Below are 20,989 nucleotides of genomic sequence, written 5' to 3'. Positions count from 1 at the left end.
GATTATTTGCTTTGGCTGAACGTGGGCCGGTCTCCCCTGCACCAATTTTAATATTTAATTTTACCCAACTGTGAACTTTTGAATTGATGTCTTAGAACAAGAAGCTGTTATCTAACCGTAATGTGGTTTGTGTCAAATCGGTTTTAAGGTGTTTATGTTTTCTGGAAAGTAGAAGTAGGATAGGGGGTATATTATATTATAGTATTATAGTATTGCGAGAAAAGTAGAGCATGGAAAATGCTAAAGGCCGAGTTTCAACGAAATATAGAATGACGAGTTTCTAAAGACTTATAATCAAAGGACCTCGGGAACCATTTATAAACCCCGACCCCTCAATATCAGAATCAGCTGCCCCTCCCCCCTCTAGGCAAGATGCTGCCTACGCCCATGGAAAAAGGAAATGACAAAATTTTACCCTGTCCCCCCTACTCTCCAAATTACCTATTGAAATAAACGTCTTCACTAAATAAATAAAAAAACAAGTTTTTTTTAACTGAAAGTAAGGAGCGACATTAAAACTTAAAACGAACAGAAATTATTCCGTATATGCAAGGGCTGTCCCCTCCTCAATGGCCTCGCTCTATATGCTAAAGTTTTATTGTTTTAAAAATTAGAGTTGTGACAAGAGTCAAACTTTAGCGTTAAGAGTGAGGCACTGCGAAGGGGACAGTCCCTTTCATATACGAAATAATTTCTGTTTCTTTTAAGTTTTAATGTCACTCCTTACTTTCGGCTTGAAAAAACTTGTTTTATTATTTAATTTCTGAAAATTTTTCAACTAATGGAGGTTTAAACTTGACTCACCGTGCATAAAAATTAAAAGAAAATTTCGATATTGACCATTCCAGGGTAATCCTGCATGTGAAAGGCGGCGTCCTCTTCAATACGTTGCTTTTTATGCTAAACATGTTAGTATCTTGGAAAAACCATTCAACTCTAATTAGACGGCCCCGCGTTTCTGTAGCCACTTTTAAAATTTGGGACAGACAGCCGAACTTTAGCGTAAAGAGCAAGGTATTGAGGCGGGGGGGGGGAACCCTTTATATATGGGATAATTTCTGTTCGTTTTTCAAATAATGCCGGCAAATCTGGCTCACCCTCTCTGAAATATACCCCTCCCCCTTACGGACAACTCCTCCATGAAAATTTCAGCCAACGTCAATTGCCCCCCCCCCCCGTCAAATTCCAACCAGACAGTTCCAACCTCAGTGAGAATCGGCCCTCCCAGTAAAATTATTTGCGGGCGATTCGGCCAAAAAATTCTCCTTAGCATTCTTTCATTTGAATAAGACTTTAATCTCTAATCGGTGTCTCGATCACTCCAGAAATGCCCCATTCCGTGGAAATTATTTCACAGGAATCAAAACACAGGGAAAAAAGCCCCTGGATAATTCTCCCGGAACATATCCCACATGAAAAATTTGGCAAAGAGACTGCAAGACAATTAAAAAGAATTTCGAATTGCAATTCTGCCGAATCTCCCCACATTTTCCCTGGAATATTCACCTCCCAGAAATTTCCCTCCCCAAGGAAGATTATCCCTATAGAAATCCACCCCAAGCACCCCATCCCCCCCCAAAAAAAAATGTCTCCATATTTCCCAATAACAAATACTATATGTAAACAATGAACGAATTTCATCACTTACAGGCCTTTCTTCACGGAGTTTTGGAGGTCATTTTACACCTAAAGACATAATTATTTGATCTTTCAACTAAACTGAAAGAAATGGCTATCTAAAAATTTTTATCAGATAATTTTGGTGGAAAATGGGCGTGGGAGGGGGCCCAGTTGCCCTCCAATCTTTTTGGTCACGTAAAAAGCGCATTAGAACTTTTAATTTCCGTTCGAAAACCCCTTTTCCAATCTTCTAGCACCATTCTACCACAAATGGATAGTTTCTCGTATATACTTTTTGAAATTAGGACGACAATTGGTAAGTCGATCAACCTTGTTTCTCCATCAAGTAAATCTAATAATGAGGTGTTAAACAATTTTATTGAAAATAAATTGAAAAGGTTTTCTCATGAAAAGTAATGAGCATTCAAAAATTAAAACTCTGTGCCTAAAGTCATTATTAAACAAAAAAGTAAAGGTAAAGAATCGGCGCTGGTCTTTACAGTTCAAACTGGGAATGCTGATCGCCGGATTTTTGTTTTACGGCCATTCAGCCACAAAGCACTACAGGGTTCGGGGCACAGTCACCCAGAGCTTTCACACACCCTTTCGGTTTACCTCCCCAATATTTCTCCAGGTACCCACCTTGAGCTGGGTCGAATCTGGCTGAGATTACAGAGTCACCACACAGACCCCTGTCGCAAACAAAAGAATTGACAACACTAGGACTTGAACCACAGCCAAAAGGACGTAGAACTGTAAGTTCAGCACGCTCACCTCTAGGCTGGGACAATTCACACAAAAAGGAGGACGATATTAAAAAAAAATCTTAAATTCAATCGAGCTTTTACAGTCAGTTATCCGGTGAAAAAATGATTTAATTTCTTTTGTCACGTCAATTACTGGAAATACCTAATTTGCGCTCTAATATTATTATCATCAGATAATAACGCCAAAACGTCAATTAGATTATATTTGAACATTTTTATTCAAAAACAAATATACTACACAATCTTGAAGAGGGGTGCACATACCAAGCGACATACTTAAGCGCTGTTAAACAAACACAAATGATAACAAACCACTTTAACCAATTTTTCAAAAAAGAACTATTCCTTGCAGATTTAACTTTCAGACAGTTTTTCAGCAACCTCGAAAACAACCATTTATCAAAAAGCTTGCGGATTTTGGTAGGAATTGAGTTCCAGATTTTTGGCCCAGTATGACGAAAGCTGAAATACGCTCTCAAGGTTCGATGAATTTTACATGAAAAATCTGATCAGTGAGTTGTCGGGTAATTATGGTAAGGGGAATTAGTTGGAGATATCCCAGAAAAATTCAAAGGTAACATGAAAATAAAGGTCTTTAAAAGATCCTTTCAGTCACGTAAATATGTTTAATTGACGAACTATAATCAGTATTAAAAGTATCCTCATTGATTTAATTTGAAGTATATGAAGAGATGAAAAGGTAGAAGCCCATAGAGAAATACAATGAAAAAAATATTTATGAATGAATAAAGGGTTTTAAAATGTTATTTGGAGGGAAAATGACAATAGCTGGATAGTATACCAGTGTTTACTATGAGGCGAAAATAATTTCAATGATTTAAAGAACATGAAAATTGGAAATTGGAATGTTACGACTTTAAAAAATGACTATCGTATCGACATTTTGACTGACGAATTCAGACGATTCGAACTGGATTTATTCATATCCCAGGGGTAGGAAGCAGGAAATTAGGCGAAATAGAATTTGTTTACTCAGGCAGGAAGGATGGGGTACATAGACAGGGAGTAGGGCTCATGATGAATAAGGAAGCTGCTAAGTCTCGTTTAGGCTGGTAAGGTATTAATAATAGAATACTAATTGCTCATTTTATGACTAAAAAGTTCAGGGTATCAGTTATAGTAGTATACGCCCCTGTAGAACCAACTGACGGAGATACTAGCGACTCAGATGAATTTTACTTACAGCTACAGGAGCAAATAGACAGGGTCCATGGTAGAAATATAATGTTATTACTGGGAGATTTTAATGCCCAGGTTGGTAGAAATAGGGATAGATAGTATCCCAGCCTAGGTAAATTTGGTGTAGGAAAATAAAACAGTAATGGATACAGACTTTTGCAATTTTTTAGGTATAACAATCTAGTTATAACCAATACGGTGTTTGGTCATAAAATAGCTCATAAGTTAACACGGCATTCACGTGATGGTAAGACAGCAAACCTTATTGATTATGTTATAGTTAACCGAAGACTAGCAGGATCAATACAAGAAACTAGGATATATAGGAGTGCCGTTATTGATATTAAAAGTAAAGATCACCATCTAGTAGTGTCAAGGGTTAATTTAAAGCTGAAATATCGGAAGGGTAACAACCTCCCGGGACGTTATGATGTTGGTAGACTCCAGGATGAGAATTTGAGCGAAACTTTCGAGAAACAGATGAATACTAAACTTGAGAGTTTAAAATTTGATAATGTGGAAGATGGTTGGAATAATTTTAGAAAAATAATTTGTGAAGTTGCTGAAGGTGTATTAGGGAAGAAAGCTAGAACTGCAGCTAAGAATATTAGTGAAAAAGCTTTATGTTTAATAGAAAGGAGAAAGGACTTAGAATTATCTGAGTGATAGATCGTATGAAAACAAAAGAAATGTAAAGAAAGTGGAGAAAGCCTTAAAATATGAACTAAGGAGGTGTGAAGTGGAGGTCATGGATAAAATTGCCGAGGATCTGGAAGATGCAGCTAGAGGGGCCGCATTTAGCAATAAGGAAAAAACCAAAGAGAGATGGGTCGAACGTCCTAAGAATTAACCAAACAGATGTGGTGTGATAGGAGAAAATACGGAGGGAGATAGATAAGTAGGGAATACCTTAGTCACGGAAAACGAGTTGTTCCACTGGACGGAATTATCGACGTTGCTAGCGGGATTAAAGAGTAATAAGGCTCCAGGTGCTAATAGGGTGGTCAACGAGTTTCTTAAATATGGTGGCTCTGAGGTTGGAAGTATGCTACTGAAGATCATGAATGGGATTTTTGAAAAGGGGGAAGTACCTAACGATTTCAGGAAAACCTTAATTAAGCCACTTTATAAGAAAGGTGATAAAAGTGACTGTGGTAATTATCGAGGCATTAGTCTGGTCTCTGTAGGTAGTAAATTAATTAGTAATATGATACTTTTTAGACTGAGAGATGCCGTAGACAAAGTTTTAAGAGAAGAGCAGTGCGGTTTTAGAAAAGGTAGAGGATGTGTCGACCAAATTTTCACTCTTAGGCTAATAATTGAGAAGAGCCTGAGTTTTCAAACACCTTTGGTCCTCAGTTTTATAGATTATGAGCAAGCGTTCGATTCTGTTGATAGAAGAGCTTTAGTAAAGTTTTTATCCTTGTATGGTATAGCAGACAAATGCACTAAAGTGATTAGTGCTTTGTACGAGAATAAGACTGCTGCGGTTAAGGTAGGAAATGAGGTTAGTAGCTGGTTTTGTATTAAATCAGGAGTTAAGCAGGATTGTGTTCTATCCCTCTTTATATGGATTATTTTGATGAACTTTGTTTTAAGGAGCACAGAAAAGGCAATGCGAGACCACGGAATCAAATGGGGAGGAAAAAGTCTCTTGGACTTGGATTATGCTGATGATTTAAGCATCCTAGATGAAAGTGTGAGCAAAATGAATGAATTTTTAGAGGTTTTGCGAGTTCAGGGTGCTAGAATAGGTTTGAAAATTAATGTTAAGAAGACTAAGTCACTGAGGCTAGGAATAAGTGAAGATGAAAAGGTGACGTTGGGTAACGAAAAGATTGATCAGGTGGGCAGTTTCACTTACCTTGATAGTATTATTAGTAAAGATGGTGGGAGCAGTGAAGTTGTTAAATATAGAATAGCCAAGGCTCAGGGTGTTTTTTTACAGTTAAAAAAAAGTCTGGAAGAATAGGAAGATAAGTCTGCAAACTAAGATTAGAATATTAGAAGCTACAGTGATGACATTGGTCAAATATGGCTTTGAAGCATGGACGCTCCGAAAAGCGGATGAAGATTTGCTAGATGTTTTCCAGAGAAATTGCTTAAGGATTGTTCTGGGTACCCGGCTGACTGACCGTATTTCAAACAATAGGCTATACGAAAAATGTGGTTCAATACCACTTTCTAGGGCTATAATGAAAGAAAGGTTGAGGTGGCTAGGGCACGTTGTGCGGCTGAAGGATGACAGATTGCCGAAGATTATTCTTTTCGGCCAACCATCTAGGGCTAAACGGAAAGCAGGTCGTCCCCATCTGGGGCGGGGGGACGTCATAAAGAAAGATTTAAAGGAAATGGGAACTTAGTGGGTGGGTGTAAAAAGGGAGGCTTTGAATAAATTGGGGTGGAGGAGGAGCGTGCGTAGCTATGTTGGCATCAGGCGGCTTGGTGCTGCGGTGAGTTGTTAGTAGTAGTAGTAGTAGTATACCAGTGTTTCAGTAAACTTTATAAGATAGTGTTCTTAGATGATTATGAAACTACAGATCTTCATCCAGAATAAAAACCAAGGTCTTGAAACTGATCAACCCGTTGTAATACAAAGCTATTTAAAAAGAAACAAAAATTAGAGAGAACCCGTAACGACTAACCCAGTTTGCGAAAATAACATATATTGGCAATTTTTTCCTCATAAAGAGCTAATCATTCAAGTACCAATTAGATACGCTTAGTAACATACTTTCAAGATAATGGAAAAGAACAAGAATAATTATTATATCTTCTGCAAATATTGTAATTTTACAAAGAGGCAAAGCTTCAGACAGGTCACTTACAAAAAAGAGAAATAACATAGGCCCAAGGACAGAGCCCTGGGGTACGGCGTATTAATTGGGAAAGTATCAAACCGAAGATCTCGTGCTTTACCAACACACTCAAGTCGTCTTTCACAAAGATAAGGGGCGAAAATGAAGAGCTTGTGAAGAAAAAATGTAGGACAAGTTTAGAAGAAGCAAAGAATGATTTACGGTATCAACAGCCTCGATGACATCAAGAAAAACCACTAAGACATGTTAACCATAGTGTAATGAATCATTTAAATAAAAGTTCAAGCATTGCCAGTTCAGTTGATTTACCTTTTATAAATCAATATTCAGAAAATTGTAGAATATTATTATTAAAATATCTTTGTAATTGTCTATTAGCCATTTTTTTCTGTTCAAAATTTTACTAAAACCGAAAGCAAAGATACCTCTATAACTTGGACAATCAATTGCTTTTTTTAATAGCTCAGGAAAAACCCCATGGGTCATTGATAGATTAAGAATATGCGCCAGTAAAGGCGAAATACTTAACGCTATCTGTTTAACAGTTTGAGCTAAAAATCAAAATTCATTTGCAGAAAAAACATTCTTAACCTTTACAATAACTTTCTATCTCTTGAGACCCTATTTCGAAAAAAGTAAACCCCTACAGATCTAGAGATAATTTTACTAAAATAATCACCAAAAGCATTTAAAATATCTTTCGACTCTATAACTGTCTCCCCATTTATTTCCTGGTAAACAATGCTAGTAATTTTACGACTATGAAGACGTATAGTTGAAAAGAAAATTTACGGAAAGGTATTTCAACCACGATTAACTGTCATCTAAGTTTTGTTTTACGCAGATGGCATCGCAGAATATTTGAAAAAGTGAAGTTTCAAGTCATTTCTCGGATTATCTGGTTTAAAATTATATTAAGCGTATATAACGTTTTGATGCTCATGATTCAAAAAATTGTGAAATTAATTTATCATGTTTCAAGAAACCACTTTTGGAAGAATTGCTTTACTAGATTTCCGCACGTGTACGAAAACCTCCTTGCGTATTTGATTGGATGCCCCCAATTGATTCAAATCTTTTCCCCTTAACCAACAGTTTTAATTTAGGAAACAAATAGAGCTGGAATTGTCCAAATCAAACAGTTCGTGGCAACAAACTGTAAGTAAGGAGTGACCCGGCTCAATAGTAGCCGAAACTCTAAAAAAAGCTAGACTTTGTGTCATAACGAATATCTTAGGGACTTTAATATTCAATTACATATGACAGCCAGATATCAAACACATCATTAAGACACTCTCAACGTGAAGAAACGGTTTAGAATTATCTATTAACATTTGTTTCAGATCAGAATAGAAGAATCCGTTTTTCTATCGATTGATTTTATGATATCGGGCTTCAAAAGTTTTTTTTTTCAAGAAATCTTCGAGGAAGACTTCAAAGAATTTCTTCTTCAACCGAATCTAAAGGCAAGAATTCACATAGCGCCCCACTTGTTTGTTTGGTTACTTGGCGACAGTGGCGGATCCATGATTTTTTTTTGTGTGGGGGGGGGGGGCAAAATAGGTTAATCCGATAAACTTGCGTTAGGAGCAAGTTTGATTAACGAACACTTGCTTTATTTAATTAAATTACACTTCTTCATAATATGTTTGGGGAGGCACGCACCCCCCCCCCCTCGTCCACCCCTGAATCTGCCACAGCTTGATCACGATCTAATTACAATATGTAGATCTTATTGCTCAAATTGCGAGGAGGGGGGGGGGAGTAATCGATGTGAATATGTTGACATTAAAGACTGTGTTTTGGATCGCTTGAGCGATCTAAAATTTTATTCTTTTTATTTTAAGCAGAAATAGGTGCCATTTAAACGGTGCATCGCTAATCTGTTTTACAGCTGAGCTTCAAAGAAAATAAATTCTTTCTCAAAATTCCTCAAAGAAATTTGCAAACAGAAAAATAGCTCAAATAGGTTGTAGTATTAAAGCAATTTTGCTGTTCTCGGTCGGTCCTATTGCCTGTTCTCTCGGAACAGACGTACCCAAATAATGGACAAAATCCAAAAAGACGCACGGAGCAAAACGAAATCCGATCAATAAACAGCTCAACAGGAAATTGAACCAACCCTAAATCTCCTTGCCGTCCTAGCCAAATGGATTGGTGCACTGGATTTATGATCCTTTGTCCGAAGGATTAGAGTTCGAATCCTAGTGTACTCAATTATTTGGTTTGGGACGGGGGTCAGTGGTGTGACTCTGTAAGCTCAGCCAGAGTCGACCCAGCTTTAAATGGGTACCTAGAGAAATCTGGGGAAGGTAAACAGGTAGGGTGTGCGAAAGCACAGGGTGGTTGGCACCCAACCCCCATTGCAATTCCTGGTTGAAGGGCCAAGAGACAGAGATCAGCACCACTGGCAGCGATTGTAAAGTCCAATGCCGTATTCTTTACCTTTTTACCTAAATCTCTGTTGGTTCTGCCTCATCCCTTAACAAATAAAATAACTTTCTACATCAATAATAATATTTACAATAATTATAACTAATTATAACTATAACGATTATAACTAATAAAGGACAATCTTAAGCTAAGTTCAGTCACCGTGTGAAACTGTCTTTCAGCCTAAAAAAAACTTTAACGTAAAGAGTGAGGCGTTGAGGAGGGGACAACCCCTTTCATAGAATAATTTCTGTTCGTTTTAAGTTTTAATGTCGCGCCTTGCTTTCAGTTAAAAAAAACAGTTTTTTTATTCAATCAGAAGAATAAGGAGAAGGTGTTTAGGAAGCACAGGACCATTTTTTTTTCAGATCTGAAAATCTCAGTGTTCCAATTTTCAGAAAAAAAAAATCATGGGGTCCGTTTGTGAGAAAAATATATACATACATACACAATTATTGCTCACTTAAAAAGTAACCTTACCGTTGATTGGATATTGTCGATGCTTCCCCAAGATTTGTATTTCTTGTCAGTTGCAAAATGAGAGATTCTGTCACCTCCAAGCAAGTTGTTAAACTTTTCAGTTGTCTTTTTCACTCGGACATTAATGGAACCAATTCTTAGAAAACCGCTTTCCTTTTCAGCTGAAAACAAAATTTAGTAAAACCGAAGATCCAATATATCTAGAAATAAAATATACTAACAAACAATGTATTTCTTTCTAAATAACATATTGGGATATTACATATATTCATATATAGTAGATTAATAAATAAATACTAATAATTTTGATATTCTAAGAAATAAATATTGATAAATCAGAGCCAGGCTAGATGAGACAAGCTGTATTCAGGCTCCCTTTTAAGTTGAGACTAGAGTGGGCTAAATGGTATCATTTTTCTCTTCTGAGAGTTAGTATGGAACTCTTGAGTGGGCCATATGTGATGCCTCACCCCTGACCCGTCAACGAGAAATCCAGCTGCAAGGTCTCACCATGGCAGAAGGGTGGCGACAGCTCAGTCAATCTATCCTTTGACAGATGCTGGCAACATGCAGAAGGGGTGCCGTCTGTATAGAAACCAGACGGTCAAAAATATTCCCGCGAATCGCGTGGAAATAGAAAACAATAGTAATGAACATTTTAGATCTACGGCAAGTGATGCACCGGAGGTTTTAGTGACCCCGGTAAAAAGTCAGCGAGCCGGCTTTTATTTAATCAACGACAACCCCTCAGTTTGGGGTGCTAGAATACCTGCTCAATGAGGTGTTTGAGAACAAGAACAATTATTGCTGGAGAATCCACGCTATGATACGGACATCCTTAGCCTATATAAAACGAAAATGAAGCAAACCCTCGAAAACGAACTTGTATTTACTTCTGATGGACTGGACCCTTTTCCCTTCTTTAATTCCGGTCTAAACGATGGTTCGGGTCAGACCGCCTTCCTCCTCTTGAAAGCCCTAATTAGCCTCCTAAAACGTCAAGCTATCTCCTCGCGACTATGTATGACCCATTTTAAGTGCTGCTTAGTCAGTATCACTGTTATTGTCACATATGCTCCCAAGAAAATATATGAAAAATCCGTAAAACATGAGTTCTATGATAAGCTAACAAATTTAGTTAGATCCATACTAAAGCGTGACCATCCGATCACTGCAGACGATTTCAACGCCCATGTCAGCAGCCGTGAACCCTGCAATGAAACTTTGCAAATTTGGATTAATGATAAATGCGAGCGAGGGGGATGACTCCTGGAGTTTGCTGAACTGCACAGCCTAGTCACGGCAAATACCCTGTTCAAGCACTAACCGTCGCACAAGATTATCTAGAGATCCAAAGGCGGAAGGACACGATCTCAGTTCTATCACATTCTAATATTTGGGCGTTGGAGATGATCTATCATGAATTGTAGAACCTTTAGAGGTGTAGACACTGGCTCCAAAAACGGGTCCAACCAAGAACTAGTGAAGTTTATCCTAGCCCTGAAACTAGCAGCGCGACAAAGAGTTATCCCCCCTCAAATAAGATGTAGGACACCTCGAAGACCAACAAATCCTGGAGCACTTCGGCTTAGAGCTACCTAATCGGTTCATGATCCTGGCTCTTGAATATTCTCATGGGCCAACAAGCAATATATCTCGCTCGGCTGAATACGTTATAAGTTCGCCAAGACCGCCAGAAATATTGGGATCAAATGGTAACAGATATGGAGAAGCCTGCGCGATGCTCAGATTTGAGGAAATCGTACCAACTTCTCAAAGAGGTCTCTGGTAAAAATAAAAAACATACAACTTTGATAAGAAGCACTGATAGTTCTCTTCTAACACGTAAGGACGATATTACAGAAAGATGGATGTCTCATTTGCAAAAATTACTTAATACGACGACATCCACGGTGACCCTCCTATTCCAACTCTCCAAATACAAACAACATTTCCGCAACTAACAGCAGCTCTCGTAATCGGCCCGGTAGGGAAGATGGAACTATTCAGTGTAACCCCAACGATGATGTCGGAATTAGACTACCACTTTGCAAGAGATACAGACAGCTATCAAGAAACTCCAGAATCGTAAAGCCTCGTGAATTGACTGAATCTCATGGGAAATCTTCAAAGCAGCCCTAGACCTATCCCCAAGACTTCAGAATCTTTTCAATGTCATTTGGACGCAAGAGTCATTCCCCGAGGAATGATTGCAATTTCGTTATCAGTTGTGGCGAGACTCAGCTATCATCCCTGTGTTCAAGAAGTATGAAAGAACTGGGTGGAAAACTGAGTGCCCGACCCAATCAAACTGTGTTCAGAGCAGGCATAGAACGCATTGATCAGCTCTTCACCCTGAGACAGATCATCGAAAATAGGGTCATTTATCCACAAACAACAACAGCAGTCTTCATTGATTTTATCCCTGCATTCGACTTGGCTGTCTGTTGTGAGATTTGGATGGCAATACTGGAAGATGGAGTACCGCCCAAGTGTGTCTTTGCCTGGTACAACACACACAAGAGCCAGCATCCAAACCAAGGGGGAGCAATTTCCCTGATTCGATTTTGAATTCGGTGTGAAACAAGGTTACAACCTCTCCCCAGAGCTTTTCGACTTTGTAATGGACAGTATTTCGAGAAAATCCATACAAGGCTTTTAGAACTAGCGTAAGCCTGGATTTAAACGCCACCGATTTGAAATACGCGGAAGATGTCTATCTGCTAGGTAGTGCTTCCCTGGAAACGCAGTATATGTTACAGACAGTTTCTATAGCAGCTGCTCCATAGGATTGAAGATAAGCACTGATAAGACAAAAGTGATGACCAAGGATGAATCTCATTTACCTCTAATACTGAATCACTGCCAGATTGAGCGACTCAAAAACTTAAATACCTTGTATGGATATTAATATTGGATACAATGATGAAATTAGTGCCCAAATATCAGTATCCTTCTCAGTCTTTTCACAACTGCATGGTCCGTTCTGGAAAAGGAGGGAGATTAGCATTGACTAAAAGCTGAGTTTATGAATCCCGTGTTAGTTACTTCCTCCTTTACGGATGCAAAACATGGCCAACAAAAGTATCCAAAACTCAGGCTCTGAATTCATTCAACCGCAGGTACATAAGGCACATACTCGGACTGAATCTACGTGACTTAGTCCCAAATGAATAATAAGGCTATGCTGCGAACAGAAGCTTGACCTTGAAACCATCATTCACTGCTGCCGTCTCTCCCGGTTCGGCTATGCCTCTTGCAGTTCTGAAAACTCCTTTGTTTCTAGCGAAACTTGGAGTAAGCCCCTCCAAAACTGTGAAAAAGACGCGGAGGCTAGTCAAAATCCTGGATAAACACTATTAAATCCGACTTCCATCCCATTGGTGGGTTCAAACGACACGGCCACAGATGGGACTCCTCCTGGATTGAAATAGTTGCCCCTTTGACCCTTGATCGCATCTAATGGAATGAGACTGTCTACCGACTCTTAGAGCCAGGAAGAGCTGCGAAGCTTGTGTCCTGATTCATATACAAGTAAGTAAACAAGAACCTGGGCAGCCAATCTGAGAGGTTCATTTTTTAACTTTAGCTCAAGAAAAGAACTACATATGAATTTATATTCCCCAATCGAGTTGTAAAGAAATCCAGTTTGTGGTAACGAGAAATTTCAATTTTTTTAAGTTCCCACATTTAGGCTATAGAACGAATCACTCCAAGAGTATGTTTGAATCTGAAGGTTACACATTGCCGGGTCAAAAAACGGCTGGATAATCAACTGAAAGGATTAGGGTTCAAAACTCAGAGATGATACTTTTTTCGAAGCAGATGCAGTCCAAGGGTTTGATACTCACCTTGCAAACAAAAGAAAAAAAGTAACAAACATAAAGAAAACAGGGCTGAAATTTTAAATTTATAAATAATTTGGCAGATTCTGAGCTCATATAACCTAAAAACCACCCCTTTTACAGTTTTGGTGTCTATTGACAAAAGTCCTGCTTATTTACCGTCAATAACAATGAACAGTTTGATACAATTAGATTATTGTTGTTTTGTGTTAAGCTTAGGTAGAATTCTTTGGTAGAAATACAAAAATTAGAAATTAGAATTACATATTAACCTGACTTAGAAGTTATGATCAGAGATAAACTTCAATAGAAACCTTACTTCAAACCTATATCATGACGAATCAGCAATGACTTTCAAGTCATTTTAACACAGCTTTGGGCTCAACTTAATATCAGAATTTAAGCTTGGATTATTGATTTATTTTTCTCTTTTTTATAGAAAAAAAAATATAGAAACAGACATAAACGCGAGGTCAGTTTTTTCCAAGGTAATAGAAAAAAAAACTGCATCGATCGTTTCAATTATACCATTGATAATTGTCATTTTGGTATCTTCTTCTGTTTTAGTGTGTTTTCTTTCAATTATGCAAAAGCAGTGTGGTCTTGGAAACTTTTAATGACAGTGTACCATATAATACATTTAACGGCTCTTTCGAGGTAAAAAAAAAAACAGAAAAAAGAAGTCTTTGTTCGTCTTTAAAGTGTCAAGGACACTTTAAAAACATAAAAAAAAACCACGACTTTCAAAGATTTTCAGGGCAGTATTAAATTTTCATCAGCATTGCCACGTTGTACCGTGAAAATAAAAAAGCAAAAGTAGCTAGTCAAATTTGTACCGCTTATCATCCCTAAAAATCCAAACATTATCAATTTCTTGATTCCCAATCTACACCTTTACAGGAAAGTTGCACCTTCTTAATTTGTTTGATGCTACATGTTCTTCGCTTATTTTTATTGATTTTTTCACCCACGCTTCTTTTATTCAATTTGGCAACTGCTGCTACCAAAACTCTGTAATTGTGTAAGGCAGGGTTGCCAACACAACCAAATAAAAATCACCAACTTTTAGGGACTATGCTTACTTTACCTGAGAAATTATTTTTGTATCGTTTCTGAGGCTCAATCCGTTGCTAGTACCCATGGGATATGTATCTCAAATTTGTGACTATAGGGAACCAGATTGGTAATAAAACAGAGAGGAGCCCAAAATAACGCCATTCCTTAGTAATAACGAATAAAAACAGAAACAAAATATGAAAGTCACTGATTATTTCACCTCAGTAAAAAGTGAAAACTAATCATGCATAGAATATCAACCACTTTTGTAGAAAACCACCAAATTTAATGAAAATTGCCAAAAAATAACCAAATTAAAGAAGTAAACCACCAAAAATCGCCAAATTAAAGAAAATCACCAGAAGAATCACCAAAAGGGTGAAATATCCCCAGATCTGGTGATAAATCCCCAGCGGTGGCAACCCTGGTGTAATTACTTTTTCATTAAAATTGAATGAATAGCTTTTCTAAATGCTATAACTATTAAATATTATAACATTGTTAATATTACATTACTGAAAGCTTACCTTCGTGTAGCATTCGCCTTTCATTTAGTCCTAGAAAAGTAAGAAAAAAAATTAGTCCTATGGGCGGCTTTAAACTGAACAGATAAATATTTGAAATAGCTATTAGAAGATGATAAACAAAACATGAAGATAGGGGAGAATAATAAGAGACTATAGCAAACAAGAGTGAAAAATTCACTTAGCACACAAAGGCTTCTAAACTGAGAGTGACGGTTACGAATTATTCTGCTTTCGGATAATACTGAGACTAAAATTACGTGATTTTCACTATAAGACATTATTTGTATAAAAATATAAAAAAAGTAACAATAATAAAAAAGGTCTTATATCCGTCACGCAGATTAGAATTTTAGGTGGTTGAGCCACATCAAGAGAGAATCCGCCTAAAGCCAACACACCTACACACGCCCCTTCACCTCACACTACTCAGAGCTTTACCCTTTACTCCTTCCGATGAAGTTCCCACTTCCTTTGAATCTATTTTATGACCTTTCACACCCCATTAGAGAACATCCTGATTTTTGTTTGCCCCAGCTCGATTGGCATACGGTGATTTCAAGCTTTTAAAGGTAAAATCACGCTTGACAGTTGTGTCCCATCTTAGATGAACGTTTTCAAGAATTTTCACAACAACCAAATTAACGCGATTACCCCTTCGGTAGATGTTCAGATGCCTCTTTCATATTCAACTTCTAACGCCTGAACATTCTTATGGAGGCAAAATATAAGAATAAGAATCTACGGTCGTCAACAGACATTCTTTTATATGTAAAGTTTTTTTTGGCAAATCAAGCGATGCACCTTGATTGGGCCTTGGTCTAAGCTGAATATATTCGATGAGCCTGCCCGCAAAGTTGCCACTGAGTCGAAAAATCAAAATCAGAACACAAATCATCCAACAATCACTAAACTTGAGTAAAAATAAATCTAGAAACCTAGCCTATTTAGTCGGTATAAAAGATTTAAAGTATTTAAACATTCTTAATATTCCGCCGCTTTAATTCATTACACCGTAATGACATCTTGATTTGAAGTATACTTTAAATTTAGCTCCAATAGTTTATATATAAAACGAGAATTCATAAGAACCTTACTTAATTTTTTTCCTAACTGGATTTATTGCCATATATTTCACATTTTTTTCTTCATTTTTTTTTCCTTTTAAGAAAGGGAGTATTTTCATGAAAGAAGTATTTAAAAAAGTTTTTATTCCTACTCTCTTGAAAAATAAAAATAATAAAGAGTTCAACATTCATATCCAACATATGTCCTCCCCCTCTTGGGGATGTCAAGATATTACTTTAGTTCAGTTAAATAATTGTCAAAGCTTAGGTCTCAAAATGACAGTTTGAAAAGTCTCTCCCTGATTAAGGTGAAAACAGAATTGTAGAAAAAAGAGTTGCAAATAGAGAAGTAAAAAAACATGAGAAAAGTAATGTATTTAGACTTTACAGAAAAGAAAAAAGATTACAGGCATAATGATAGACACAATAGAATAGTAGAAAAACAAAACAAAAAGTAATGTCTTTCTACGATAAAGGAAATTAGGCATTTCCTCAATGCAGAATCCTTCGCCAAATAGAAAATAGTAAGTTAAATGAATATATAAAAATAGGAGGAAAACTCACCTAACAGACTGTAACCATTCCAAAGCTAGACCCAAATCAAAAGCAAAAAGTACATGCAAGATACAAACATTTATTATAGTAAGTCAATCCAAAAAATATAGTGATATGCTCATAACAAATAAAATACAAGAAAAATTCAATTTTGTTGGCCTTTAAGAAAAATAAAAGAAAAACTTCTAGTTTTTCTAAAAACAAATAAAATACAAGAAAACATCAATTTTGTTGGCCTTTAAAAAAATAAAAGAAAAACTAGAAGCTTTTCTAAAAACAAATAAAATACAAGAAAACTTCAATTTTGTTGGCCTTTAAGAAAAATAAAACTAGAAGTTTTCACTTATGAAGAACAACAAAAAGTTTATAGGAGCGTCCTCTCTGATGATTCATAAAACTAGTTTGAGTCAATAACTTGTCAATTTTTTTTTCTCATGAAAATTAGCAGCAACATTAAAAAGAGGTATAGTTTATTTTTAAGTTGCTTCAGAACCCTAATGAAAATTTTTTTAATCCCCTATCATTGGGGTGTATTTAAATACATTTGAGTATGCTGGTAAACTGAATGCACTGAAATATAAGAATTTTTTTTACCTCATTTGAGGATAAGCATATGGTGAACTGAAATTCTCATCGTTTGACAGCAAAAGAAACAGCGTCAATTATAAATTAAAAGTTAGGGAGTTTGAGATAATTGAAAATCCTATAAGAGCTAAGTTATCCAGCTCGATAATGTGGATTAATCACGTAACTCCCCTTCCTGCGCGATAGATCGTCATAGATTGAAATGGCAATAAAAGGAAGTAGAATGGATAAAAGATTGAAGCAAATAGATAAAATTAGAAAGTATTAAATGAAGGAACTAGATTCGATCTCAAAATTGTTATTTTGTTAAACTTCCCTTCTCTCTTATGGTCGTCACAGACTGAAATACTTAGCAATAGATTGAAAGTAAGTAGAAAAAAAGGAATAAAAAAATGGAAGTAAAAAATAGGAAGTAAAAAGAAACATCTTTAAGCTCTCCTTCCTTCGGAGGGCAGTACATAGAAGTAATAGGAATAAGTAACAGATAAAAAAATAGAGAAAAATATAAGGTAACAAACAAAGGAAGTAGACTCAAGTTTTAAATTCGCATTTAACCGTTGCTGGATGAAGTCTCATCCCGAAAAATTTGTTGAAATCAACTAATAAAAGGAATTTGTATAAACTTTTAAAAAAGGGGAGAGGCTAAAAAAACAAGAAAAAATGTGAAGAAAATAGAACAAAACAATGCACAATGTAATGAAGAAAAATTAAACAGAATGTCACGAGAAATAACACTGAAATACTTACAAAAAGAATAAAAAACTTCAATCAGTATGAAACAGACATACCTGAGTTGCATTACCACTCATGTTATACACAAAAATAAAGTTTAATGCAATAAGTATAGCAAGAGAAGGGGGAATTTGGCAAAAGTGAAAAGCAAAGCAAAACTAAGTTAATAAACAAAACACTCATAACCAAGTTCGGCGGCGGTAATTCAAAAAGTGTTATGTTACAAAATTTAAATTTCATAGGCTAAGACAGAAGAAAAACAAAAGAAAACATATTTTGGGGTTTTGACGTCTTTTAACCCCCCATTTTCATAAAAAGCTTTTTTTTTCTTTTTTGGAAGGGAAGGGGAGGAGGTTCATTTGCAACTGCTTTTGCGTGTGATATAAGAAATTACAGTACATTTTGAAAAAAAGAAATCCAAGTACCTTGAGAACCAAAGATGAAACAAATTAAATCAATAAACAGAAAAAAACAGATCCAACCAATCGATTGATTTTGCCGAGCTCAAGAATGTACGCTTACCATTTCAGCAAAAATATCACATCCTGCCTGATCCGTCCTACCCGAGTGCTTAGTGCTCCAGACTTGAAATCCTGAGGTCAGGGGTTCGAGTCCTGGTGTCGCTGTTCATTTGGTTTGGAACAGGGGTCAATGGCGTAACCCTGTAAGCTCAGCCTGAGTCGACCCAGCCCTAAATGGGTACCTGGAGAAACCTGGGGGAAAAACACGGGAAGTGTCGGATCATTTACCCCAGCAACGCACTGCACTCTCGGCCGAAGGCACTGAGTCAGGAGATAGGTACCTGGGCAACACAGACCTTTGGTCAGCATGCGAATTTTTTTTTTTTTTTATGTAGCTTTTTGTATTATCGCAGCCGATTTAATAAATATCATGCACTTTCAATCACAATCACAATATCATGCAATTAATAAGCACTTTCTATTCTGCTAGACCAGAACATGAAACAAAACTACATTATATCTTAAAATAATGTACAAGAAAATAACTAAAAAATCATTTTAAATGGAGGATATGAACAAGGCTGTGATAGAGAGTAGGTAATGAGTATAGACTCCAATATCCAAGTCATGCAGTTAGTCTGGAGGGCCGTACAAGAGTTCCCTGGAACATTTTATAAAAATGCTGAAGCATATAAAAATCAAGATGTTTGGGGCTAAATTACACTTTTGTTGACCTCCTCCTCCTTGGAACATCTTAAGCGCTAACTCTTCAGCCTCGTAATAAACATATTTTTATTCTCTTTACCCAAAAGGTCTCAACTGCGTATACATGAGCATAGCATTCTTATGGTTTATTGATTAAATAAATTTTTTTTAATAGCTTATTCATTAAGTCTAATACGTCAAAAGCAAAAAGACTAAATTGTAAATAAAGCATTCAAAGCCATTTAACCCGCACCTAGCTTGCGTATTTGTCTCAGGCTTCTGAAAAAAATGAGCTATGCATTCAGTTCATCACAAAAAAGGAAAAAAAGACAAGCTAGGTTAGTCAATACTTCCACGAATAGATATTAGTAAAACTTTTAATAGCCATATTGTTCGGGATAATTTGCAAAAATCCTCTATTGTCTCTATTGATTTTCCCAGCAGGTCCTTAAGGTCAGTCTCAAAGAATAAAAAGTACCGCCAACGCGACTGTTAGTTATTTTCTGAAATCTCAATTTCCTCTGAAAACGTTCCCATATTTTCATACATTTTCTAAATTATAAGTTTATTCTTTTTTTTTTCAATTTTTTTTTAATTAGCTTACAGTATATTACTGGGTCATTATTATTATTATTAAATTATGAATTTTCTCAGAATATTGCTGACTGATGCTGATCAGCAGGTTGTTCTCACATGATACCGTTGATCAAAGACCTGTTGATTGGTCACACAACAGATCTGCGCACAGGCATTATTAGTGAGGACTATGTGATAGTTAGCATATCCTGTCTACGTGACCAATTTCTAGCATCAACCTCGAAATTAAATTTACAATTTTAAAGGATAATGGAAAGTGGGTATCCTCTGGAAATTAGGGTAGGTCTGATGAAAAAATATCAAATATGAAATTCAGTTCCAGAACGGTTTTAAAGGACCAGACAAAATTGAAATGAATCAAAGTTAGAATAGCTTCAGACAGGGTTTTCGTCAAAGCAATCTTCAGTTTGGAATTGAACAGTTTCAAATAAGCAGAGAAACGGGACACACTGTGGAAATTAGGCTGTCTTCTGATAGGGTTTTCATCAATGCTAGGGTCTGGTGGAGGTCAAATAGCACTTCAGAAGCCAGATTCCACTACATCCGATGAAAGAAAATATTAAATTTGGAACTGAAGTTCCAAACATTTTTAAAGAACCAGAAAAACAGGATACTCCGACAAGCTGGAAGTTCTGATAGGGTTCTTATCATTGCAAGGATCTGTCAGGGTCTAATAGCGCTTGACCAACCAGGTCTAATTTGATCTGATGAAACATTTTTTATATTTGGAGTTAAATTTCCGAAAAGTTTTAAAGGACAAGAGAAAATAAATATGCTATAGAAGCTGGAAGTTCTGGTAGGTTTCTCATCAAAGCAAGGGTCTGGCAGAAATTAAATAGCACTTCACCTGCCAGATTTTACTTAATTCGATGAAAAAATATTACATTTGAAACTGGATTTCCAAACAGCGGAAAGGATTCTATTTTAGCCGATGGAAAAAAAAAACACATTAAATCTAAAAGGTAACTTCCAAGCAGTTTTAGATGACCAAAGAAAGAAGTTACGATATGGAAGTGGACTATCTTCTTATAGGTATCGCCAAAGCTAGGTTTAGATAGGAGGTAAATTTAGCTTCAGCAGGCAGACAGACTTTCCTTTGAAAATGAAAAAAAAAAAAAAATGAAATTCAGTTTCCGATATCCATTGCCAGATAACCGCGTAGAGAAAGATAGCTGCACTCTCTTAGCAAAAGAGAATACAATGCAGAAGAACAGCGAGGAGAAAAAGAACGGTATTCGAAACGTTCAGTCCCACCTCTTAGAAGAGCATATGAATCCTAGTGATTACAGAACTAAAACATCTAATCGGTTACTCAGTACTGTAATCATACCTCTGAAGGTGAATGAGTCTTGCAGAACAAGATCAGAAGGTAGAAAGTAATAACTGAACTATCCCAAACAAGCATTGATTTCAACCCATTTTAGCAAGGAGTTAAATAACCTAAATGATCAAAATGTATCAAAACCTGGTTAAGATAGGAGTCAAATTTCGCTTTGCCATCCGAACTTCACTCGGTCCGATGACCGAGGGGGATTTCTGCTCA

The 20,989-nt window shown here is 36.5% G+C and overlaps 1 protein-coding gene across 1 annotated transcript in view; it reads right to left on the bottom strand.

Annotated features, from left to right (window-relative positions):
* sowah (ankyrin repeat domain family member sosondowah) overlaps nt 1-20,989 on the bottom strand; it is a 219,580-nt gene that overhangs the window by 5,870 nt on the left and 192,721 nt on the right. The window contains exons 11-12 of the mRNA XM_089098935.1: nt 14,748-14,777; nt 9,320-9,480 (exon numbers count right to left, since the gene is read on the bottom strand). Coding sequence (XP_088955061.1) covers nt 9,320-9,480; nt 14,748-14,777 — 191 coding nt within the window. The remainder of the gene's footprint in view (nt 1-9,319; nt 9,481-14,747; nt 14,778-20,989) is intronic.

The sequence above is a fragment of the Artemia sp. Qi Xiang Cuo genome, chromosome 13 (genome assembly GCF_049724085.1).
Source record: "Artemia sp. Qi Xiang Cuo chromosome 13, ASM4972408v1, whole genome shotgun sequence".
In the NCBI taxonomy this organism is placed as follows: Eukaryota; Metazoa; Arthropoda; class Branchiopoda; order Anostraca; family Artemiidae; genus Artemia; species Artemia sp. Qi Xiang Cuo.
The sequence above is the reverse complement of the archived record's forward strand: the minus strand, read 5'-3'. Positions and strand labels throughout refer to the sequence as shown.